Source organism: Pongo abelii, chromosome 2 (genome assembly GCF_028885655.2).
Source record: "Pongo abelii isolate AG06213 chromosome 2, NHGRI_mPonAbe1-v2.0_pri, whole genome shotgun sequence".
Taxonomy (NCBI): domain Eukaryota; kingdom Metazoa; phylum Chordata; class Mammalia; order Primates; family Hominidae; genus Pongo; species Pongo abelii.
This window is the reverse complement of record NC_085928.1, coordinates 101,024,459-101,043,536: the sequence shown is the minus strand read 5'-3', so window position 1 is coordinate 101,043,536 and position 19,078 is coordinate 101,024,459. Positions and strand designations below refer to the sequence as shown.

Sequence of the window (19,078 nt, the reverse complement as noted above, 5' to 3'; positions counted from 1 at the left end):
ACAGTATAATTCTGCTAAAACAAAGCTCAGCAGTAGAGAGCTTGTCTCACTCCAGTGAAGCATGGGGGCTTTGAGGTGCCAAGTAAAATTCCAGGAGAGTTTCATAACCATGAAATGCCCACTGCTTGCACATAGTAGATGGTTCATAAGCAGGTATTGAATAAATTAACAAAAGTACCACAATTGCCATTTTATTCAACTTTTGGGAGAAAATTTTATCAGCTAATTTATAAACTAAAATGCAAAACAGAAGAAAAAGAAAACAGTGAATTTCAGAAAAGCCTCTCATTTGGGTAAAATTCCAAATGAAGCTTAATGAAGGTTGTACATCTACCACCAATTACAGACCATGAATGTATTTTTTAGTATTATGTGGTACAAACTATCAGAATACTTTTCAAAGCCTACACAAATTCCTAGGACCACTGAGGAGCCTAACAGAAACTGCAGTGGTGAATAAGAGGCACGAAGCTTTACCAGAACTAGCTGCTGCGAGCTAACTTCTGCACTCCAAGACCATCTTCTCCCATAGTAATCTTACAGGAATAGAAAAAAGCATTGTAAATTTTCCTGCCAAAAACAAGTACTCTGGGGTAAGCAAGTTCTTTCCTTATGTTTTAGGTTTAAAATTGTAAGACACACCTGTTTAAAAAAAAAAAAAAAGAGACACAGGGTCTCACTGTTGCCCAGACTGGAGTGGAGTGGCACAATCATAGCCCACTGCAGCCTCCAACTCCTGGGGTCAAGTGATCTTCCTTCCTCAGCCTGCCAAGTAGCTGGGACTGATTACAGGAGCGTGCTAAACGCTTTCTTTTTGAACTTATATTTCTGCTGGCCCTGGAGGCCAGCTTCCCTAGTAAAATAGTCTCCTGCAGACCTCCTCCTCCCGTTTTGGTCCTCCCTGGTCAGCACCCAAGTACCCAGAGAGCCTCACCCTCTCATACTCATCCTTGGCTCTGCTCAGCATCTCCAGGATGTCGATGGGCCTGTGGTCGCTGCAGCCATTGGCCTGGCTGGGACTCTGTTTGTCCCGAGCAGCTTGCTGGGATCGCCGTGTCTCCTCTTCTACCACACTAGAGGAGAAAAACAAGGTTTCAGAAAGGCCTCTTGAAACAAAATCTGACCCAAGATTTCTTTTGGTGTTCTTCCTCCAAGGATACACTAAGAGTGTCACATGATGACATTATTCTTTTTTTTTTGGAGACGGAGTCTCACGCACTGTCGCCCAGGCTGGAGTGCAGTGGTGCGATCTCGGCTCACTGCAAACTCCGCCTCCTGCGTTCACACCATCCTCCTGCCTCACAGCCTCCGGAGCAGCTGGGACTACAGCGCCCACCACCACGCCCGGCTATATTTTTTGTATTTTTAGTAGAGATGGGCTTTCACCGTGTTAGCCAGGATGGTCTCAATCTCTTGACCTTGTGATCTGCCCTAGGCCTCCCCATGTGCTGGGATTACAGGCGTGAGCCACTGCGCCCAGCCGATTACATTATTCTTCCAATATATAACACAGAACCTCAGTTACCTCATTTCAAGAATAAATGACTTACCATTTCACCGTCTCATTACCAGTGCCAATATTTACCCTTCAGAAGGATAAAAATACAGAATTCCTTCCTGGAGTTGGCAGAGATGCATTAAAAACTCCACTAAGGTATCTCTCTTTTTCCCTTGAAGTATTTCAAAATCAGTCCAACTAATTGCTAAAGTAAATCTGAAAATGGACAATTCCACCAAGACACAGGAAGGCTGCATAGTTGAACAAATCCTCTGTGGAAAGTCTGGATTGACACTGGGCTAGCAAGGACAAAGTCAATTCTTGAAAATAGAGGTCTTGGTGAATCCTTAAAAGTTAGTAACACTATAAGCAAATAAAAGGTTTCCTTTATTCTCCCTTTTAAAAACCACCAACTTAGCCTGGGCAACTTGGCAAAACCCCGTCTCTACAAAAAATACAAAAATTAGCTGGGTGTAGTGGTACACGCCTGTAGTCCCAGCTATTCGGAAGGCTGAGGTGGGAGGACTGCTTGAGTCTGGGAGGTAGAGGCTGCAGTGAGCTGAGATCACGCTACTGCACTCCAGCCTGGGTGACAGAGTGAGACCTCGACTCCAAAAAAAAATCACTAAGTGGGCTTTCAGTTTTTAAGAACACCCCCTTCTCCCTTGTATAGAAAGATCTGAAACAATTATAGCAAAACATTAGGAACTGAAACCTGGGTGGTAAGCACATACATATTTTATTATTTCCTATATTTTTCTTCAAGCTTTCAAGCTTGAATAATAAATTTTAATAAAGCAACTTTTTTTTTTTTTTTTTTTTTTTTTTTTTTTAAGATTCATTCAGGCCAGGCACAGTGCTCATGCCTATAATCCTAGCACTTTGTGAGGCTGAGGCAGGACGATCACGTGAGCCCAGGAGTTTGAGACCAGCTCAGGCAACATAGTGAAACCCTGTTTTAAAAAACAAAAAACCTAGCCTGCACAGGAGCTCTCATTAGAGTGTGGGGAAGAGGTGAACAGAGATGGCTTTTTTATTTAAAAATACTGGGTTAAACAATATTAAACTGACTTAAAAAGAAAAAACAGAATCCTTGAGTTTTATTATTATTTTTGTAGAGATGGGGTTTGATATGTTGCCCAGGCTGGTCTCAAAACTCCTAGTCTCAAGTGATCCTCCTGCCTCAGCCTCCCAAAATACTGGGATTAAAGGCATGAACTACCACAACCCACCCATTGAATTTTTGTTTGTTTGTTTTATTTATTTTTTTATTGTACAGACAAGGTCTCACCATGTTGCCCAGGCTGGTCTCAAACTTCTGGCCTCAAGCAATCCTCCCACCTCAGCCTCCCAAAGTGCCAGGATTATAGGCATGAGCCACCACACCTGGCCAGTTGATTTTTAAGCATGCTAAAATTTATTGTGATTCTCCAAGAAGGGCAGGCCTATAGATTTTCTCAAATTTTATTTGACTATAGAATTTTACTCTGAGGTAGAATTCCTGTTTGGAAAATGTGGCTTTAAGGTAACATGTAGTTTTTCTATCTAGATTCTTATAGCTCTTAATAAGACTATTACTTCTAAAACAAATGTAGCATCATGAGCTTCATGGTAGACTGAAAGACTGGTATGGGATATGAGAATAAGATCAAACATGAATTGTTTATTTAATGCTCAAATATAGGCCACATCAGCCTGAATCCATCTTCATAAAGGATCTGTCACACAGCCTGTTTTCCACCTACCTCCTGACATGTTGCCTGACTTGGCCATGCTGGTATTTAACTCTTCCCTGACCCAGACTAGGATCTGTGATTCTGTGATTATTTTGGTTTAAGAGAAGAATATTTTTTTTCTTTTTCTTTCTTTCTTTCTTTTTTTTTTGAGACAGAGCCTTACTCTGTCACCCGGGCTAGAGTGCAGTGGTGCGATCTCGGCTTACTGCAACCTCCGACTCCCGGGTTCAAGCGATTCTCGTGCCTCAGCCTCCCTAGTGGCTGAGATTACAGGTGTGCACTACCATGCCCGGCTAAGTTTTGTATTTTTAATAAAGACAGGGTTTCACCATGTTGACTAGGCTGGTCTTGAACTCCTGACCTCAAGTGATCTGACCACCTCAGCCTCCCAAAGTGCTGAGATTACAGGCGTGAGCCACTGCGCCCAGCCAAACAGGTAACTTTATAAAGCTCACCACTGCTGAAAGCAGAAGCTGTCAGGGGTGGTATGGAAGGGACTCTCACATAAACGAGGCTTGGACTCTAAGGCCTCTTCTAATCCAAACTTTATGAATAGCACCCATGCCATTCTCCTTTCCTTTCAAACACCAAAACCTACCCCTAAGATGTCTGTAAGATCAGGAATAAAGCTTACTTCCATGAGTTCTCCAAAGTTTACATAGTCTATGTGGCCAAACTGTCAAACAACTTTTTATTGTTAAAAAGAGTTTCTGAAGCCGGGTGTGGTGGCTCACACCTGTAATCCCAGCACTTTGGGAGGCCAAGGTGGGTAGATTATGAGGTCAGGAGTTCAAGGTCAGCCGGGCCAAGATGGTGAAACCCTGTCTCTACTAAAAATACAAAAATTAGCTGGGCGCAGTGGCAGGCACTCGTAATCCCAGCTACTCGGGAGGCTGAGGGAGGAGAACTGCTTGAACCCAGTGGGGCAGAGGTTGCAGTGAACCCAGATCACACCACCACATTCCTGGGTGACAGAGCGTGACTCTGTCTCAAAAAAAAATAAAAAGAGTTTCTGGCAGACTGGATTTCCTCTTTAGGAGAGTCAACAGCTTCTAAGTTTAGTGGGTTTTCAACTCTGCCACCATTGACCAGAGAATATACAAATTTAGATGACATAGGTCTAGAAGCTCACTCATTTTCCTACATAGTTTCTCGTTTTTATAAACATTGTTTGGAGTAAATCAGTTTTTTTTTTTTTTTGAGACGGAGTCTTGCTCTGTTGCCCAGGCTGGAGTGCAGTGGCGCGATCTTGGCTCCCTAAAGCTCTGCTTCCCGGGTTCACGCCATTCTCCTGCCTCAGCCTTCCGAGTAGCTGGGACTACAGGTGCCCGCCACCATGCTCCGCTAATTTTTTTGTATTTTTACTAGAGACGAGGTTTCACCATGTTGGCCAGGATGGTCTTGATCTCCTGACCTCGTGATACGCCCGTCTTGGCCTCCCAAAGTGCTGGGATTACAGGCGTGAGCCACCGCGCCCGGCCTGGAGTAAATCAGTTTTTTTACTTGGAGGATCTTTATTATATTGTGGCTGTCAAATAGTGATGGGAAGAATTGTATTTGAATGGGCACTGATGGACACATTTATTTATATGTATAATATACTAACAAGAACTGTGCTAGTATTTTTGGATAGTAGAGGTGATATTCTCAAATACGTAGCAAACAACAACAACAAAAAGTAACAAACAGGCTTATGCAGGCAGATTTAGAACAAAGACAGATAGTCTTCTTTAGTTTTGGTGACCAGAGAGGCATTCATCACAAAGTTAATGGTAACATACAATATTCTCTTCAGTTATAAATAGGCCAGACACTTAAAACTCATTATCAACAGTTTCACCAGGGTATTCTCTAATCACTTTTTTTTTTGAGATGGGATCTCACTATGTTGCCCAGGTTGATCTTGAACTCCTGGGGCCCAAGTGGTCTGCCTACCTGGGCCTCACAAGTATTATAGCTGAAATGACAGGTACATACCACTGTGCCTGGCCTCTCTAATCACTTTCTTTTCTTCTTCCCTTTTTTTTTTTTTTTTTTTTATTAAACAGAGATGAGTCTTGCTATAACAGGCCAGGATGGTCTTGAACTCCTGGCCTCAAGCAATCCTCCCCGCCTTGACCTCCCAAAGTGCTGGGACTACAGGCATAAGCCACTGTGCCCAGGCTCAAATCGCTTTTAATAACACATCTGTTTCTAGTCAAACAAGCTGAAAATTTAAGCAATTGTCCCTTTTCGGGCATTTCTGGTGAAAGAAGCCCCAATGCTCTTCTTTTCCCCTCCAGCTTTCCATTTCTACTCCTAATCCTATTTCTGGGTTCAATAAAATATTTTTAGATAGGCCTTCAGTCTTCAGCTTCATTTATCATTTGAAATCTTGCATTAGGGGTAACACTTGCCCTGACAGATAAATGGTTTTCTTTCAATAGTTGTTAGAGCTAAAAGAGCCAGATCATTTCACTCAAAGCCCACATGCCCTCATTCTGCAGGAGAAAGTGTTTATATATTAATACATTCCAAAGTTTAGAAAAAATCTGGATTTCTGGATAACCATGAATCAACAACCCTGTGCCTTTTTGTTGTTGTTGTTGTTTTTGTTTTTTTGAGACAAAGTTTCACTCTTGTTGCCCAGGCTGGAGTGCAATGGCGCGATCTTGGCTCACCGCAACCTCCACCTCCCGGGTTCAAGTGATTCTCCCGCCTCAGCCTCCCAAGTAGCTGGGATTACAGGCGTGCACCACCACACCTGTTTTTAGTGGAGACAGGGTTTCTCCATGTTGGTCAGGCTGGTCTCCCACTTCCGACCTCAGGTGATCTGCCCACCTCGGCCCACCAAAGTGCTAGGATTACAGGTGTGAGCCACCATGCCCAGCCAACCCTGTGTCTTCTAAGTAACCACAAGTAAGCTGCCTTTGCTGTCACTTTCAAAGCTAAAACAAGTGATCATCTAATAAATGGCTATGTTGAAAAATGGTTTTAGCTGGGTATGGTGGCTTGTGCCTATAGTCCCAATTACTTGGGAGGCTGAGGCAGGAGGATCCCTTAAGCCCAGGAGTTTGAGACTAGCCTGGGCAATATGGCAACATCCTATCTCAAAAGAAAAAAAAATTAAATTAAGAAATGAAAAATAGTTTTATCTTTTTTAAGAGAAAAAGTGTTCTAAAAACAAAGTGTGGCTCTTTTTTCAAGCCAACATTTTTTCAAGTATAAGTGACTACAAGTTCATACAGAACGATGCCCTTGGGGTATACACAAGTAATAAACATGGGCCTGCCCTGCAAGCTCACAGCCAGAACAGGCAACAAAGCAGGGGGCTGATAACTTCCGATCAGGACACGTTAGTAGTCTTAGATCATAACCTGGCCTTAGCCATGAACTGAGATTCTGGGATAATTACTTATATATACTTTCATGAGTTTAAAATTAGGCTGTTGGCCTGGCATGGCAGCTCACGCCTGTAATCCCAGCACTTTGGGAGGCGAAGGTGGGAGGAACGCTTGAGCCTAGGACTTCAAGACCAGTTTGGGCAACATAGTGAGACCCCGTCTCTACCCACCCCCCAAAAAATTAGCTGATAGTGCTGGTGCATGCCTGTAGTCCCAGCTACTTGAGAGGCTGATATGAGAGGATCACTTGAGCCCAGAAGTTTGAGGCTGCACTGAGCTGTGACTGCGCCACTGCACTCCAGCCTGCGTGACAGAGCGAGACTCCGTCTAAAAAAACCAAATAAAGTAAAACAAAATAAAAATAAAATAAGATTAGACTGTTAAAAAATTTAAGATTATTTTCTCTTAAACGTGATTGAAAACTGCAAGAGAGCAGAGAATTTTGATTTGACAGATGGGGATGGCGGAGGGGGAAGAGAGGTCCACATTTCTGAGAAGATTCAGGCAAAAACTGAAAAAAAGCAGAAGTGCACCAGAATATACCGTCTACCTATTACAGCATTTTGCCCAGAGCTCTGTAGTCCCTCAAGCCCCCTGAAGCCCCGTGTCGTGGGCTTCCAGAATCCAGAATGGCAGTCCAGCAATACGGATAGGTCACACAAGGGCTGGCTTCTACAGGCTAGCTTGAGAGAGGACAATGAACTGCCCTTTAGAACATTAATTCAAGGAAAATAATTTTCTAAATTTCAAGGTTCTGAGTCACAAAAAATTTTCTGGAACACAACCCATGAGTGGATTGGGGCCTGTTAAGCCTAGAGTCTGCGTCAAAAACAAGCTCACTTAAAAGAACTAAATACAGATGTGTGTATGAGTTCTCTATCAGGCTATCACATATGGTATCACCTGTTACAGTGGAAATCTGGACGGAACCTAAATCAGAGTCACTGTATATGGTCAGGCTGTACACCTGATGCAGATATCCTCTGGAGCCGGGCAGTTTGGCAGCCCTAGCCTACAGGTCCAACAGTAAAGTTCTGGTTAAATCATGATCTGTCTATAGAGCTGGATACAATGCAGCTGTCATAAATACTACAGAGAAATATTTAATGCCCTGGAAAAATGCTGTTGATATGAAAAGCAGTATACATACAGTAGGATCCTATTTTTGTAAAAAAACAATCACACACATCTACTTAATATATATATAAAGAAGGAAGACTGGAAGGAAACTGAAATGCACACTGGGAGGAGTTAAGATAATAATTATATATATTTTAAAGCTTTTCAGTCTCTTCCAAGTTTTGGCAGTAAAAAGAAATTGGGGAAATACATGAGTTGGTAGACTTTAGTAACAAAGAGAAGTGGGAGGGGATTATTTTTCATTTCTCACATATCATCAGTTAAATTTATGGAGTAATATACTTACTCAGCCATGAGTTTTGCTATGCGGTGACAGTCATTCTTGTCATAAAACCAGATACTATATATCGACACTTGAAAAACAAAGGGAAAAAAAGATAACAGGAAATGAGGTTTCAACATTTGGGTGTATGTAAATAATATATTATCATCATGGAATTCACTAAATGTACCATCAGACCCTCAAATTGTTAATACTCTATCTAAAGAAAACAAGTATCTCCTCCCCAAATTCTGTTTAATAAAATCAGGACAGGTAAAACATTCAGATAAAGATTATACAAAATAGTTTTAGACATTATCACCAGATCTCAGTGAACCTAAGATGTTACTAAGTGTAAGATGCTACCATTATTTATGTACTATCAAGCTTTTAAGAAAAAGGCTCCCAATTAAACTAAGAATCATATTGATTCTAAGATGCATTCTAAATTGATATTAAAATTGTTGCCGGGCATGGTGGCTCACACCTGTAATCCCAGCACTTTGGGAGGCTGAGGTGGGTGGATCACTTGAGGTCAGGAGTTCAAGACCAGCCTGGCCAACATAGGTGAAACCCGTTTCTACTAAAAATACAAAAATCAGCCGGCTGTGGTGGCGTGCCTGTAATCCCAGCTACTTGGGAGGCTGAGGCAGGAGAATCGCTTGGGCCCGGGAGGCAGAGGTTGCCTCTGGAGTGAGACTCCATCTAAAAAAAAAAAAAGATATTAAAATTGTTACAATACAAAGCTTTCAAAACAAATGCCAGCTCTATATGCGTCCTATGACTGACTGTTTACATGTGAAATGGACTGAGCTCAGTCTATGGCACTTCTTATCCCATTCTTTTTATTCCCAATATGGTGCTCAGTTCAAAGAAAGCCCTAAACAAACTTGCTGCAAGATAAATGAACTTTATTAAAGATTATAATATATAAAAGCTACTATAACTGCTTTTTGGATAAGGTAGAGTAGAAATACTGAACATACAAGCTGAAACAGACACACGGATGGATAAGACTCATCGCTACCATGTGGGCCCATATGATGACACAGCTCAGCATACCTTATACCTCCTTAAATACTTACAATGATTCCCAAGCACAGAAATGGCAGGTATCATTATGCTTTTTTTAAGAAAACATTAAAACTTTTTATTTTGAAATAATTGTAGCTTCAAATGCAATTGTAAAGAACAGACAGATCTTGGTGCCCTATAAATTGTTTCCTCCAATGGTAACATTTTACAAAATTATGGTATACTATCACAGCCAGGGTACCGACATCAGTCGAGATACAGAAATTTCCATGGCCACCAGGATCCCTGGTGCCCTTTTATAGCCCAAACCCACCTTGCTCTGGCCCCTCCCCTGTCCCTGACTCTTGGCAAATAGGAACCTGTCCTCTATTTCTACAATGTTGTAATTTCAAGAGTATCATATTATATAAATGAAACCACAGAAGTCATAGAAGACTGCTGTCCATTCCAAGCTGATTGTAATGAGATCCTCTTTGCTATTCCTGCTCCACTGCCTTCATAGAAGGGAGACGCAGAAGTCCCCTGGCGGCCAATTATTATTAGCAGGGCTTCCAATCCTTGCCAGTTTTGCTGGTCTGACCTAGTATTGCCAGCAGGACTCTCGTTCAGTCTAGGAGAGGAATGAGCCTACCCGGGCCACCTTCTGTTGCTAGGTTGAAGGTCAAGAAACACCAGGCCCAGGCCCCCTTCTTATGTTGGGTGGGGGTTTGTAAGACACTTTGCTGCTGCTGTTCTGCCAGTTCTGGGTTCCTGACCAGATCATCCTCTTTCTACCTTTCAGAGTTCTCCAGATTGTCTGTTGTGTCATTTCCAGGTTTTATAGTTGCAAGTGGCAGGGAGAGACAAGTCTGTGCTACTCGGTTTAACTGGAACTTTCATTTTGCATTTTTATGGATGGGAATAGGGGTTAACGGAGAGACTAAGTAACTTATTAACAAATTAGAGAAAAAAATCAGTCTCAGAGCTATAAGTAAAACTTGGGTCAGGCTGGGCGTGGTGGCTCACGCCTGTAATCCCAACACTTTGGGAGGCCAAGACAGGTGGAGCACCTGAGGTCAGGAGTTCGAGACCAGCCTGGCCAACATGGTGAAACCCCGTCTCTACTAAAAATACAAAATTAGCCGGGCATGGTGGCGCATGCCTGTAATCCCAGACACTCAGGAAGCGGAGACAGGAGAATTGCTTGAATCCGGGAGGTGGAGGTTGCAGTGAGTCGAGATTGCACCACTGCACTCCAGCCTGGGCAACAAGAGCGAAACTCCGTCTCAAAACAAACAAACAAACAAACCCAAAAAACAAACTTGGGTCTTCTCACTCCTAGACCAGTTATCTTGTCACTACATTTTCACTGCTTACATCTCATTACATTGAAATAACATTACAATTTTTTATAGAAACAAAAAGTTAGTGAGCTTCAGTTATGCTCAATGATTAAAGTGACACATAAAAGAAGAAAGCCTATACATAATTAAGTTAAAAGGCACATTAAGAGAGTGCCATACAATATAGGAAATAGAAGTGCTAGCACAAGAGATTTTAAATAAATCAAAAAAATCATTTTTATAACTATTATTTGAATTCTATAATTATCAGTATATACCAATTTAGAAAACCACTGCTTTAAAAGTTACTTTAATGCTCAATTATTTGTTTCACCCTGAATTAAGGCCATTATTCCACAAAAGACTTCATGGCAAATCATAACTTTAAAAGTTTCCTTCTCGGCTGGGCGCGGTGGCTCACGCCTGTAATCCTAGCACCCTGGAAGGCCAAGGCGGGTGGATCACCTGAGGTCAGGAGTTCGAGACCACCCTGGCCAACATGGTGAAACCCGTCTCTACTAAAAATACAAAAAATTAGCCAGGTGTGGTGGTGGATGCCTGTAATACCAGCTACTCGGGAGGCTGAGGCAGGAGACTCTCTTGAACTGGGAGGTGGAGGTTGCAGTGAGCCGAGATCACGCCATTGCACTCCAGCCTGGGCAACAAGAGTGAAACTCTGTCTCAAAAAAAAAAAAAATTATATATATATATGTTCCCTTCTCAACAGAAATATAATTTTGAGTCTTTCTATTATTATTGCAGAGTTAATGAAAATATTATTGATATACACAGCAAGTGAACGGCTTCATTTTAATGAATGAAGATCATGAACAAGAATTTTTTTTCCTACCCTGTTTACAAACGGCTTCTCAGGCAGGGAAAAACCTCTAATTACACCAAAACTGCTCTAAATCTATGGAGCCCGTGTATGGCCATGTGTCCCACAAGTGCTGCACTACCTGAAGGAAGTCCAGGCTCGCTAGTCTCTGAGCCTTCAACCAGCTGGGAAGAGTTTCCCTTTTTTTTTTTTTTTTTCCCTGAGAGATGGAGTCTCACTCTGTCACCCAGGCTGGAGTGCAGTGGCACGATCTTATAGCTCACGGCAAGCTCCGCCTCCCGGGTTTATGCCATTCTCCTGCCTCAGCTGCCCGAGTAGCTGGGATTACAGGCGCCTGTCGCCACACCCGGCTAATTTTTTGTATTTTTAGTAGAGATGGGGTTTAACCATGTTAGCCAGTATGGTCTCGATCTCCTGACCTCGTGATCCGCCCACCTTGGCCTCCCAAAGTGCTGGGATTACAGGCGCGAGCCACCGTGCCCGGCCGAGTTTCCCATGTTTGGAATCCATTTTCACAGTGCCTCTTTTTTTCACAGAATTTCAAAGCACTATGAGTGCTCCAAACAGAATCAAACTCCAATGAATAACAAGTAATTTTGGAATGTTTTACATGATGGTAAGTCAACAAATTCACTCAGCTTTAACATCTCAATGGAAGGAGCACAGAAGCAGCCTTGTTAGAGATAATTATTAAGCATTATCTACCACAGGTTCTTAGTTACGCTCTTAACAGCTAAGGCTTGCTCCAACTACAGTAAATCAGATCAGGGCTTTATAAAGACTCCATATATGGCAATTACACATGACCACCTTTCTTGAAATATGCCTCTTCCAAACTTGGCTAATGAACACCCCAAACACTGAAGTCCAAATACAAAAATTTGTTTTCCTTCAATAAACTATATTAATCTGGACATACCAAAACAATACACAGTGACAAGAAAAGTTTATGATATGTGGCCGCGTGCGGTGGCTCACGCCTGTAATCCCAGAATTTTGGGAGGCTGAGGTGGGTGGATCACCTGAAGTGAGGAGTTCGAGACCAGCCTGGCCAACATGGTGAAATCCCGTCTCTAATAAAAATACAAAAATTAGCTGGGCGTGGTGATGCATGTTTATAATCCCAGCTACTCGGGAGGCTGAGGAAGGGGAATTGCTTAAACCCGGGAGGCAGAGGTTGCAGTGAGCCAAGATCGCGCCACTGCACTCCAGTCTGGGTGACAGAACAAGACTCTGTCTCAAAAAAAAAAGAAAAAAAAAGTTTATGATATGCAACACATCAGGCTTAGAGAGGAACACACAATTTTTTCTGTGCTAAACAGAAGCAATTAAATATGTTTTCACCGGGGCTTCTAAACTGAACTCTTAGGAAAGAACTACTTATCAACAATCAAAGTAAGTCCATCAAAGCTGTCAACTTATTTTGAAAAACCTTCATTTAAGATGCCCCCTCTTCCTTTGAAAAAATACAATATAATTTAGAAATAAGACACATGCCTTCTGCTTTTGTATATTATCAAACTGCCTAAAAAGAGCCAAACACTTTCAAAGGCATGTTTGCAGAAGAAATAAAGATAAGAAAGCCACAATGATAGCTTAATGGGTAAGGGATAAGAGTCACACTCGATTCTGCCAAAAGCAGACCTGTAGAGGTTCAGACACGCATCCAAGAATCAGCTCTGTCTGCCAACATATCAAACGGTCAGTGCGTGCAACTGGCAAGAAAGCCCAGGGAGCTGCCACGGAGCCTGTCACTGTCACTCATGAGGAAAGACAGACAAGTTCACCAGATAGCTAAAACTGCAGAGGACCTCCTCTTTAAACTGAAGCTAGGCATTCTTCCCTCTAGAGAACTTACACTCTAAGGCCCAACACATTCTGCCAACAATTCACTTGCTGAAATAAATTTCTCTGATTAACTATGCCACAGAGAATTCAGGCTTTTGGCAATACAGTATTGCCTTGCTATGGCAAATGATGGCACACTGTTTTACAAATGGCCTTTCTCAAGAAGAAAGAAACTACTTACTTAATGGATACATACCACACATTGTGACTGCTAACAGCTATCCTAAGTCAGTCATGTTGCATAGGATAGACAAGTCATTGAAAAGTTGGCTGGGTGTGGTGGCTCATGCCTCTAATCCCAACACTTTGGGAGGCTGAGGCAGGAGGTTCACTTGAGCCCAGGAGTTCAAGACCAGCCTGGGCAACACAGTGAGACCTTGTTTATTTTTAAAAAATTTTTTAATTAAAAAAAAAAAAGAAAAAAGTTAGGAGGTGTGATAGGACATTTCATTGCCTTCCACAAAAAATATCAAGATCCATCTAAGAATATCGAACATTAAATGTTTCCTTTGTTTTTCAAATGAAGGCCCCTTTCTTTTGAAAATGTAAAAAAAAAATACTAATTACAAAAATTAAAGGTATTTGAACTATTTTGTATTGAGAAATTTTAAGAAGAGGAGTTTTGAGTAAGCGTTTTCTATTTCCTTAGACCCGTTTAAAGATATAGCAACCTATTATGATTTCATATGAAATATTTCACTGTTTCTTGTCTTGAGAGAGATACATGGCTCACACAAGATCAAGAAAAGCCAAATTAATGTGGTATCTTTGTAAAATCCCTTGAGAATTCTAGAGATGCTGTGAAATGTCACAGAAACAGAGCTGGGAATCACTCTGATACATATGTTGTCTTTGTGATTCATTTATTATTTAGATCTAACCTACTTTCTAGAAGGATCTGAGGAGGCTGGAGATTTTCTCAGTATGGTGCCAAACAAAAGGTGGTTTAATAAAAAGCTTTTTGGTGGTGATGTTAAGAGCTATAAAATTTCTTTTTCCTGAAACTCTGTGCTTGAGAAAACAAATAAAGAGAAAAAGTTATGCAATTTCTAAAGATGATACTGACAAAGATCTCTTACACCAGGAAACAAAAACAAGAAAACGGGCTTTGGGTATAGACAAATACATTTTTTATATATAAAAATGGAATAGGTATATAAACATAAGTCAGCCCTGGCAAGTGAAAAGGCAAATACCTCTGCCTCGGCAGATCATTTCCTTTAAGACAACAATAAGCATGGAGGCTCTCCAAGAACATCAAAGGGTTAGGAAAGAGTGAGAAAACAAGAAAGGCTCTAGGATAGAGGGGCAGAAAACACACACACAGGAAAAAGGATATGGAGCCTAAGACTGACTGACGTGGGATCATAACAGATTTTGGCATGTTAAAAACACAGGTAGATGAGATGTTGTATATCTGCAAGTAACTCTGGAAAATGTGATTCAATTATCTTTGCAGCTTAACCCTTTTGGCCAAAAAACCCACTCATTTCAGACCACCACTGAACACTAATATGGTAGAGAATGAGTCCAACTTCTAAAATTTAAATTGTAATATCTACTTATTGAATACTGAACAATGATTAAAAGACTTAGGACAGGTAATTTTAAAATGCTACTCTTCAAGGTCTTCAGTTTATCATTTAAAAATTTGATGCCTCTGTCTAAATTAAATCAAATCTGAATATATTAACCCGAAATACTCCTTCCACAATCCCATTAACATTATAATCTCAGTACAGAATTCAGACACATGAAATGACCATTGAACTTCTTTAGGAATTAGGAAAATAAACCCAACAATACCACAACTGATTACTTCCACTTGCAAAAGTTTTATTCTTAAACAATGGGCAACCCTAAGTAAAACAGTGAATTCCACTAGGGTTTTGCCTTTGCTGTTAAGATTTATATCTGCTACTGCCACACAGTACCCACAGCTCCTTAAAGTACAGCTTCCAAAGTATGTGGTGTAAATCAGGGGTCCCCAACCTCAGGGTCACGGATTGGTACTGGTCCGTAGCCTGTTAGGAATCAGGCTGCACAGCAGGAGGTGAGTGGCAGACAACAGAGCATTACTGCCTGAGCTCTGCTTCTTGTCAGATCAGCTGTGGCAATAGATTCTCATAGGAGCTCCAGCCCTACTGTGAACTGCACATGCGAGGGATCTAGATTGTGGCTCCTTATGAGAATCTAATGCCTGATGATCTGTCATTGTCTTCCATCACCCCCAGATGGGACTGCTGTTCAGATGCAGGAAAACAAGCTCTGAGCTCCCACTGATTCTACATGATGGTGAGTTGCATGCATAATTATTTCATTATATATTACAATACCTATAGAAATAAAGTACACAATAAATGTAATGTGTCTGAATCATCCTGAAATGATCCCCCAATCCCCGTCCATTGAAAAATGGTCTTCCACAAAGCCGGTCCCTGGTGCCAAAAAGGTTGGGGAATGCTGGTGTAAATGATTACGGTTCTGCCAAATGTTGGACATGTCCAACCCCCCGCCAACTGGTAGTCTAGTCGCTCTAGTATCCCACACAAATATCATCTTTATGTATCATAAAGGAGAGACAAAGGCATGGCCCTTGACCTCCATGGATTTGAATTCCCATTTCCTAGGCTTCTAAAAATCTACAGTTAGGGATCTGGGAAATAGGTCAGATGGGGTGTAAAAAAGGGGGAGAACTTCTTTTCTCTCCTTTCCCTAACTTCTACTCTCCTACACATTTTTCTACCAATTTACTAATTGGTCAGCCACAGCAGGGTTGTAAGCACAAATACCTCACGGACTATAAGAGACCTCAGGGTGTGGTGAGATCAGTGATGAAAATGTCTTACCTACAACTCTGGCTGACTATAGTACTTGCAGGAATCCAAGTGCTGTGTGGTCATACATGTCATTTTATCACAAGAAAAATCAGAAATCCAGGTAAGGATGTATAAAATATGGTAATTTTTAAATGTTGGTAGCAAAATGCTTAGCCTGTGCTTTCCTTTTATTAAAAAGAAAAAGCTGGCCGGGTGCGGTGGCTCACGCTTGTAATCCCAGCACTTTGGGAGGCCAAGGTGGGTGGATCACTTGAGGCCAGGAGTTCAAGACCAGCCTGGCCAACATAGTAAAACCCCTTCTCTACTAAAAATACAAAAAATTAGCCAGGCATGGTGGCATGTGCCTGTAATCCCAGCTAATGGTGAGGCCAAGGCAGAAGAATTGCTTGAGCCTGGGAGGCAGAGGTTGCGGTGAGCTGAGATTGTACCAGTGCACTCCAGCCTGGGCAAAAGAGCTCAAAACAAAACAACAACAACAACAACAACAAAACAAAGGCTGGGCGTGGTGGCTCACGTCTGTAATCCCAGCACTTTGGGAGGCCGAGGCGGGTGGATCACCTGAAGTCAGGAGTTCAAGACCAGCCTGGCCAACATGGTGAAATCCCGTTTCTACTAACAATACAAAAATTAGCTGGGCATGGTGGCGTGTGCCCATAATTCCAGCTCAGGAGGCTGAGGCAGAAGAATCACTTGAACCTGGGTGGTGGAGGTTGCAGTGAGCCGAGACTGCGCCACTGTACTCCAGCCTGGGCGACAAGGGCGAAACTCAGTCTCAGAAAAAAAAAAAAAAAAAAAGAAAAAGCAGAAGCTGAGCATGCCTGGAAGCAGTGACTTTGTAAGTGACTCAGACCTGCCTGGATCCTCCAGCGCACTGAACCTGAAGGGCCCAGTCTGGAGGTTTATTCTGCACACTCCAGAGGAGCTTCGGTCTTCTTAGACTAGTGGTTACTCTGTTTCAATTTTTACATACACAGATAACTTCATTGTGTAAACAGAAGGTGAAAACCTACATATTACATGTTAACATATTTCTGTCACTTAGGTACAAATAATGATTTCCTTTGTGAGTTCTCAAAAGAAAAAACATTCAAAGTATTGAATATTTAACATAATTATCTAAAAGAGATAAATGATATAGGCATGGTTAACTTTACAATCTTTACAATTAAGATAACACCACAATAAAAAAAAAGATAAAAAGTGCTTTTATCTGACACTACCTGAGGGGGAAAAAGCCAGTAATTAGTGAATCATAATGAAAATAATCTGCTTTGGAAATTCTGAAATGTTCATGGATTTACAAAGTTACCAAGAAGGCACTTGGTAAAGGCTCTACCAGAATACTAAGCAGCGCCTACAATGAGCCAGAAAGCAATATATGTATTTTTAAAACATTTGAACTAACAGTGTCACTGAGTCAGACTCAGCCACTGAGTCTTAAGTCCCTCTATGTTTTCGTGGTGATTTTACCTCTTCAATCTACAAATGTGGCAACAGCAAGGCTCTTTCCTTATCTTGGTCCAGAAGGCCAGACTAATGCAGTTGCCACAGACCCTTTCTCCTTCACTGATTACAGAATCATACCAAGCACAGCGGTGCTGCAGCTGATGGTGGAAGACTGCCTTTCTTCAGGCTAAGAAAGAAGTACTGCACTGAATTCAAAGATATCAAAGAATGAATCACGGAAATTTTCTTGTTGTTTATGAATTCCTCTTTCAGTGTGGAGGGAGAACTCACATTTTTGGACTGGACAAATTATAAACTTATCTTGTAAGGAAATTTCTTGTGCTGTGCTTTAAAAGTCTGAAGATTTGCTCCAAATGCCAACAGCCACCTACCATCTCTACTGTTCTGAGACTTGCCCTTGAACTGAGAAAGGACAAGCAGAGAGACAAAAAAAGCACACACTACAGCATTTCTTCTACTAAAACTTTCCATTTGGCAGCGGCATTTTCAACACTATGGAAATGAACCTCCCTACTTTTTCTAGTGATCTAATTTTAATTAAAAACACTATATATCAAGAGACTGATACCCGATATAAAGGAAAAGTGATAAGTGAAGCAGAAACGAAGGGGTACTTCTCTCTGGCTTTTGGAGGTAAGTTCTTAAAAATATTAAATAGCAATATTATTTAACATTTTAAATATACTTAAGAGGTAATTGTCTTTTTCAGTTAAGCAGGCTAAAGAGCAACATATTAGACTAGTAGATATATGACATTAACTCCTTTTTAAGAAAATTTCAGATCAGATTTTACTCACATAGGATCACTTTGAAAGTGTTTCATACAAACCACAAACTTGTAATTGTTTAAACCTGTCGAGGTAAAATAAAATTCGGGAAATGTCTGTGTTCTTTTGAAAAACTCAAAAGGGCTTTGTCCATTTTCCCAAAACTGCTTTTGGTTTTACAGAAAACATTTAAAAACACAAAAAGTGGCATTAAGTGGGAGATACATGCCTTAGGGTGCTACATGGAGGAAACATGAAAAAGTTGTCCTTATAAATGATTATCTTCCAGTAAAAAGATGCCATATCTAACATGCACATAAAGTAAAACAATCATTGTTTTTGGTTAAAACTACCATTACACACTGGTCTATGGCGAGAATAAGGTTAGGTCTGAGAAGAGAAAATCAAGACCATATACTCTTCCCAAACAATGGGTGAGTACTGCTGCTGAAAATGACCAAGAAAAAATATGTAAATACCCTTACTACCTCTCTGGTAGATCAGACTGTCACTGTTACTAGCCCAGTCATTCAAATTTACAACCAATAACTCTCAAATCACAGACCTTAAATCAGTAATTTTTATCATTAATCTAGAGGGAGTTGTTTTAAGAATAAACGTGCATAGCTTTGGGCTTACTGTAGTAGCACACTGCATTAAGAATCCTGACCCAGCGGGGTGCAGTGGCTATAGTGTAATCCTAGCACTTTGGGAGGCTGAGGTGGGAAGATCGCTTGAGGCCAGGAGTTGGAGACCAGGTTGGTCAACACAGGAAGACCCTATCACTACAAAAAATTTGTAGAGACTCTATCTCTATTTAAAAGAAAAAAGTTTAGCTGGTGTGGTAGCTCACACCTATAGTCCTAGCTACTCAGGGCAGTGGCTGAGGATGGAGGATCATTTGGACACTATAGCCTGGCAACAGAGTGAGACCCTGTCTCA

The 19,078-nt window shown here is 41.3% G+C and overlaps 1 protein-coding gene across 1 annotated transcript in view; it reads right to left on the bottom strand.

The window, feature by feature from the left end:
* DCP1A (decapping mRNA 1A) overlaps window positions 1–19,078 on the bottom strand; it is a 63,012-nt gene that overhangs the window by 25,988 nt on the left and 17,946 nt on the right. The window contains exons 4-5 of the mRNA XM_002813633.6: window positions 8,044–8,110; window positions 935–1,073 (exon numbers count right to left, since the gene is read on the bottom strand). Of these exons, the coding sequence (XP_002813679.4) occupies window positions 935–1,073; window positions 8,044–8,110 (206 nt within the window). The remainder of the gene's footprint in view (window positions 1–934; window positions 1,074–8,043; window positions 8,111–19,078) is intronic.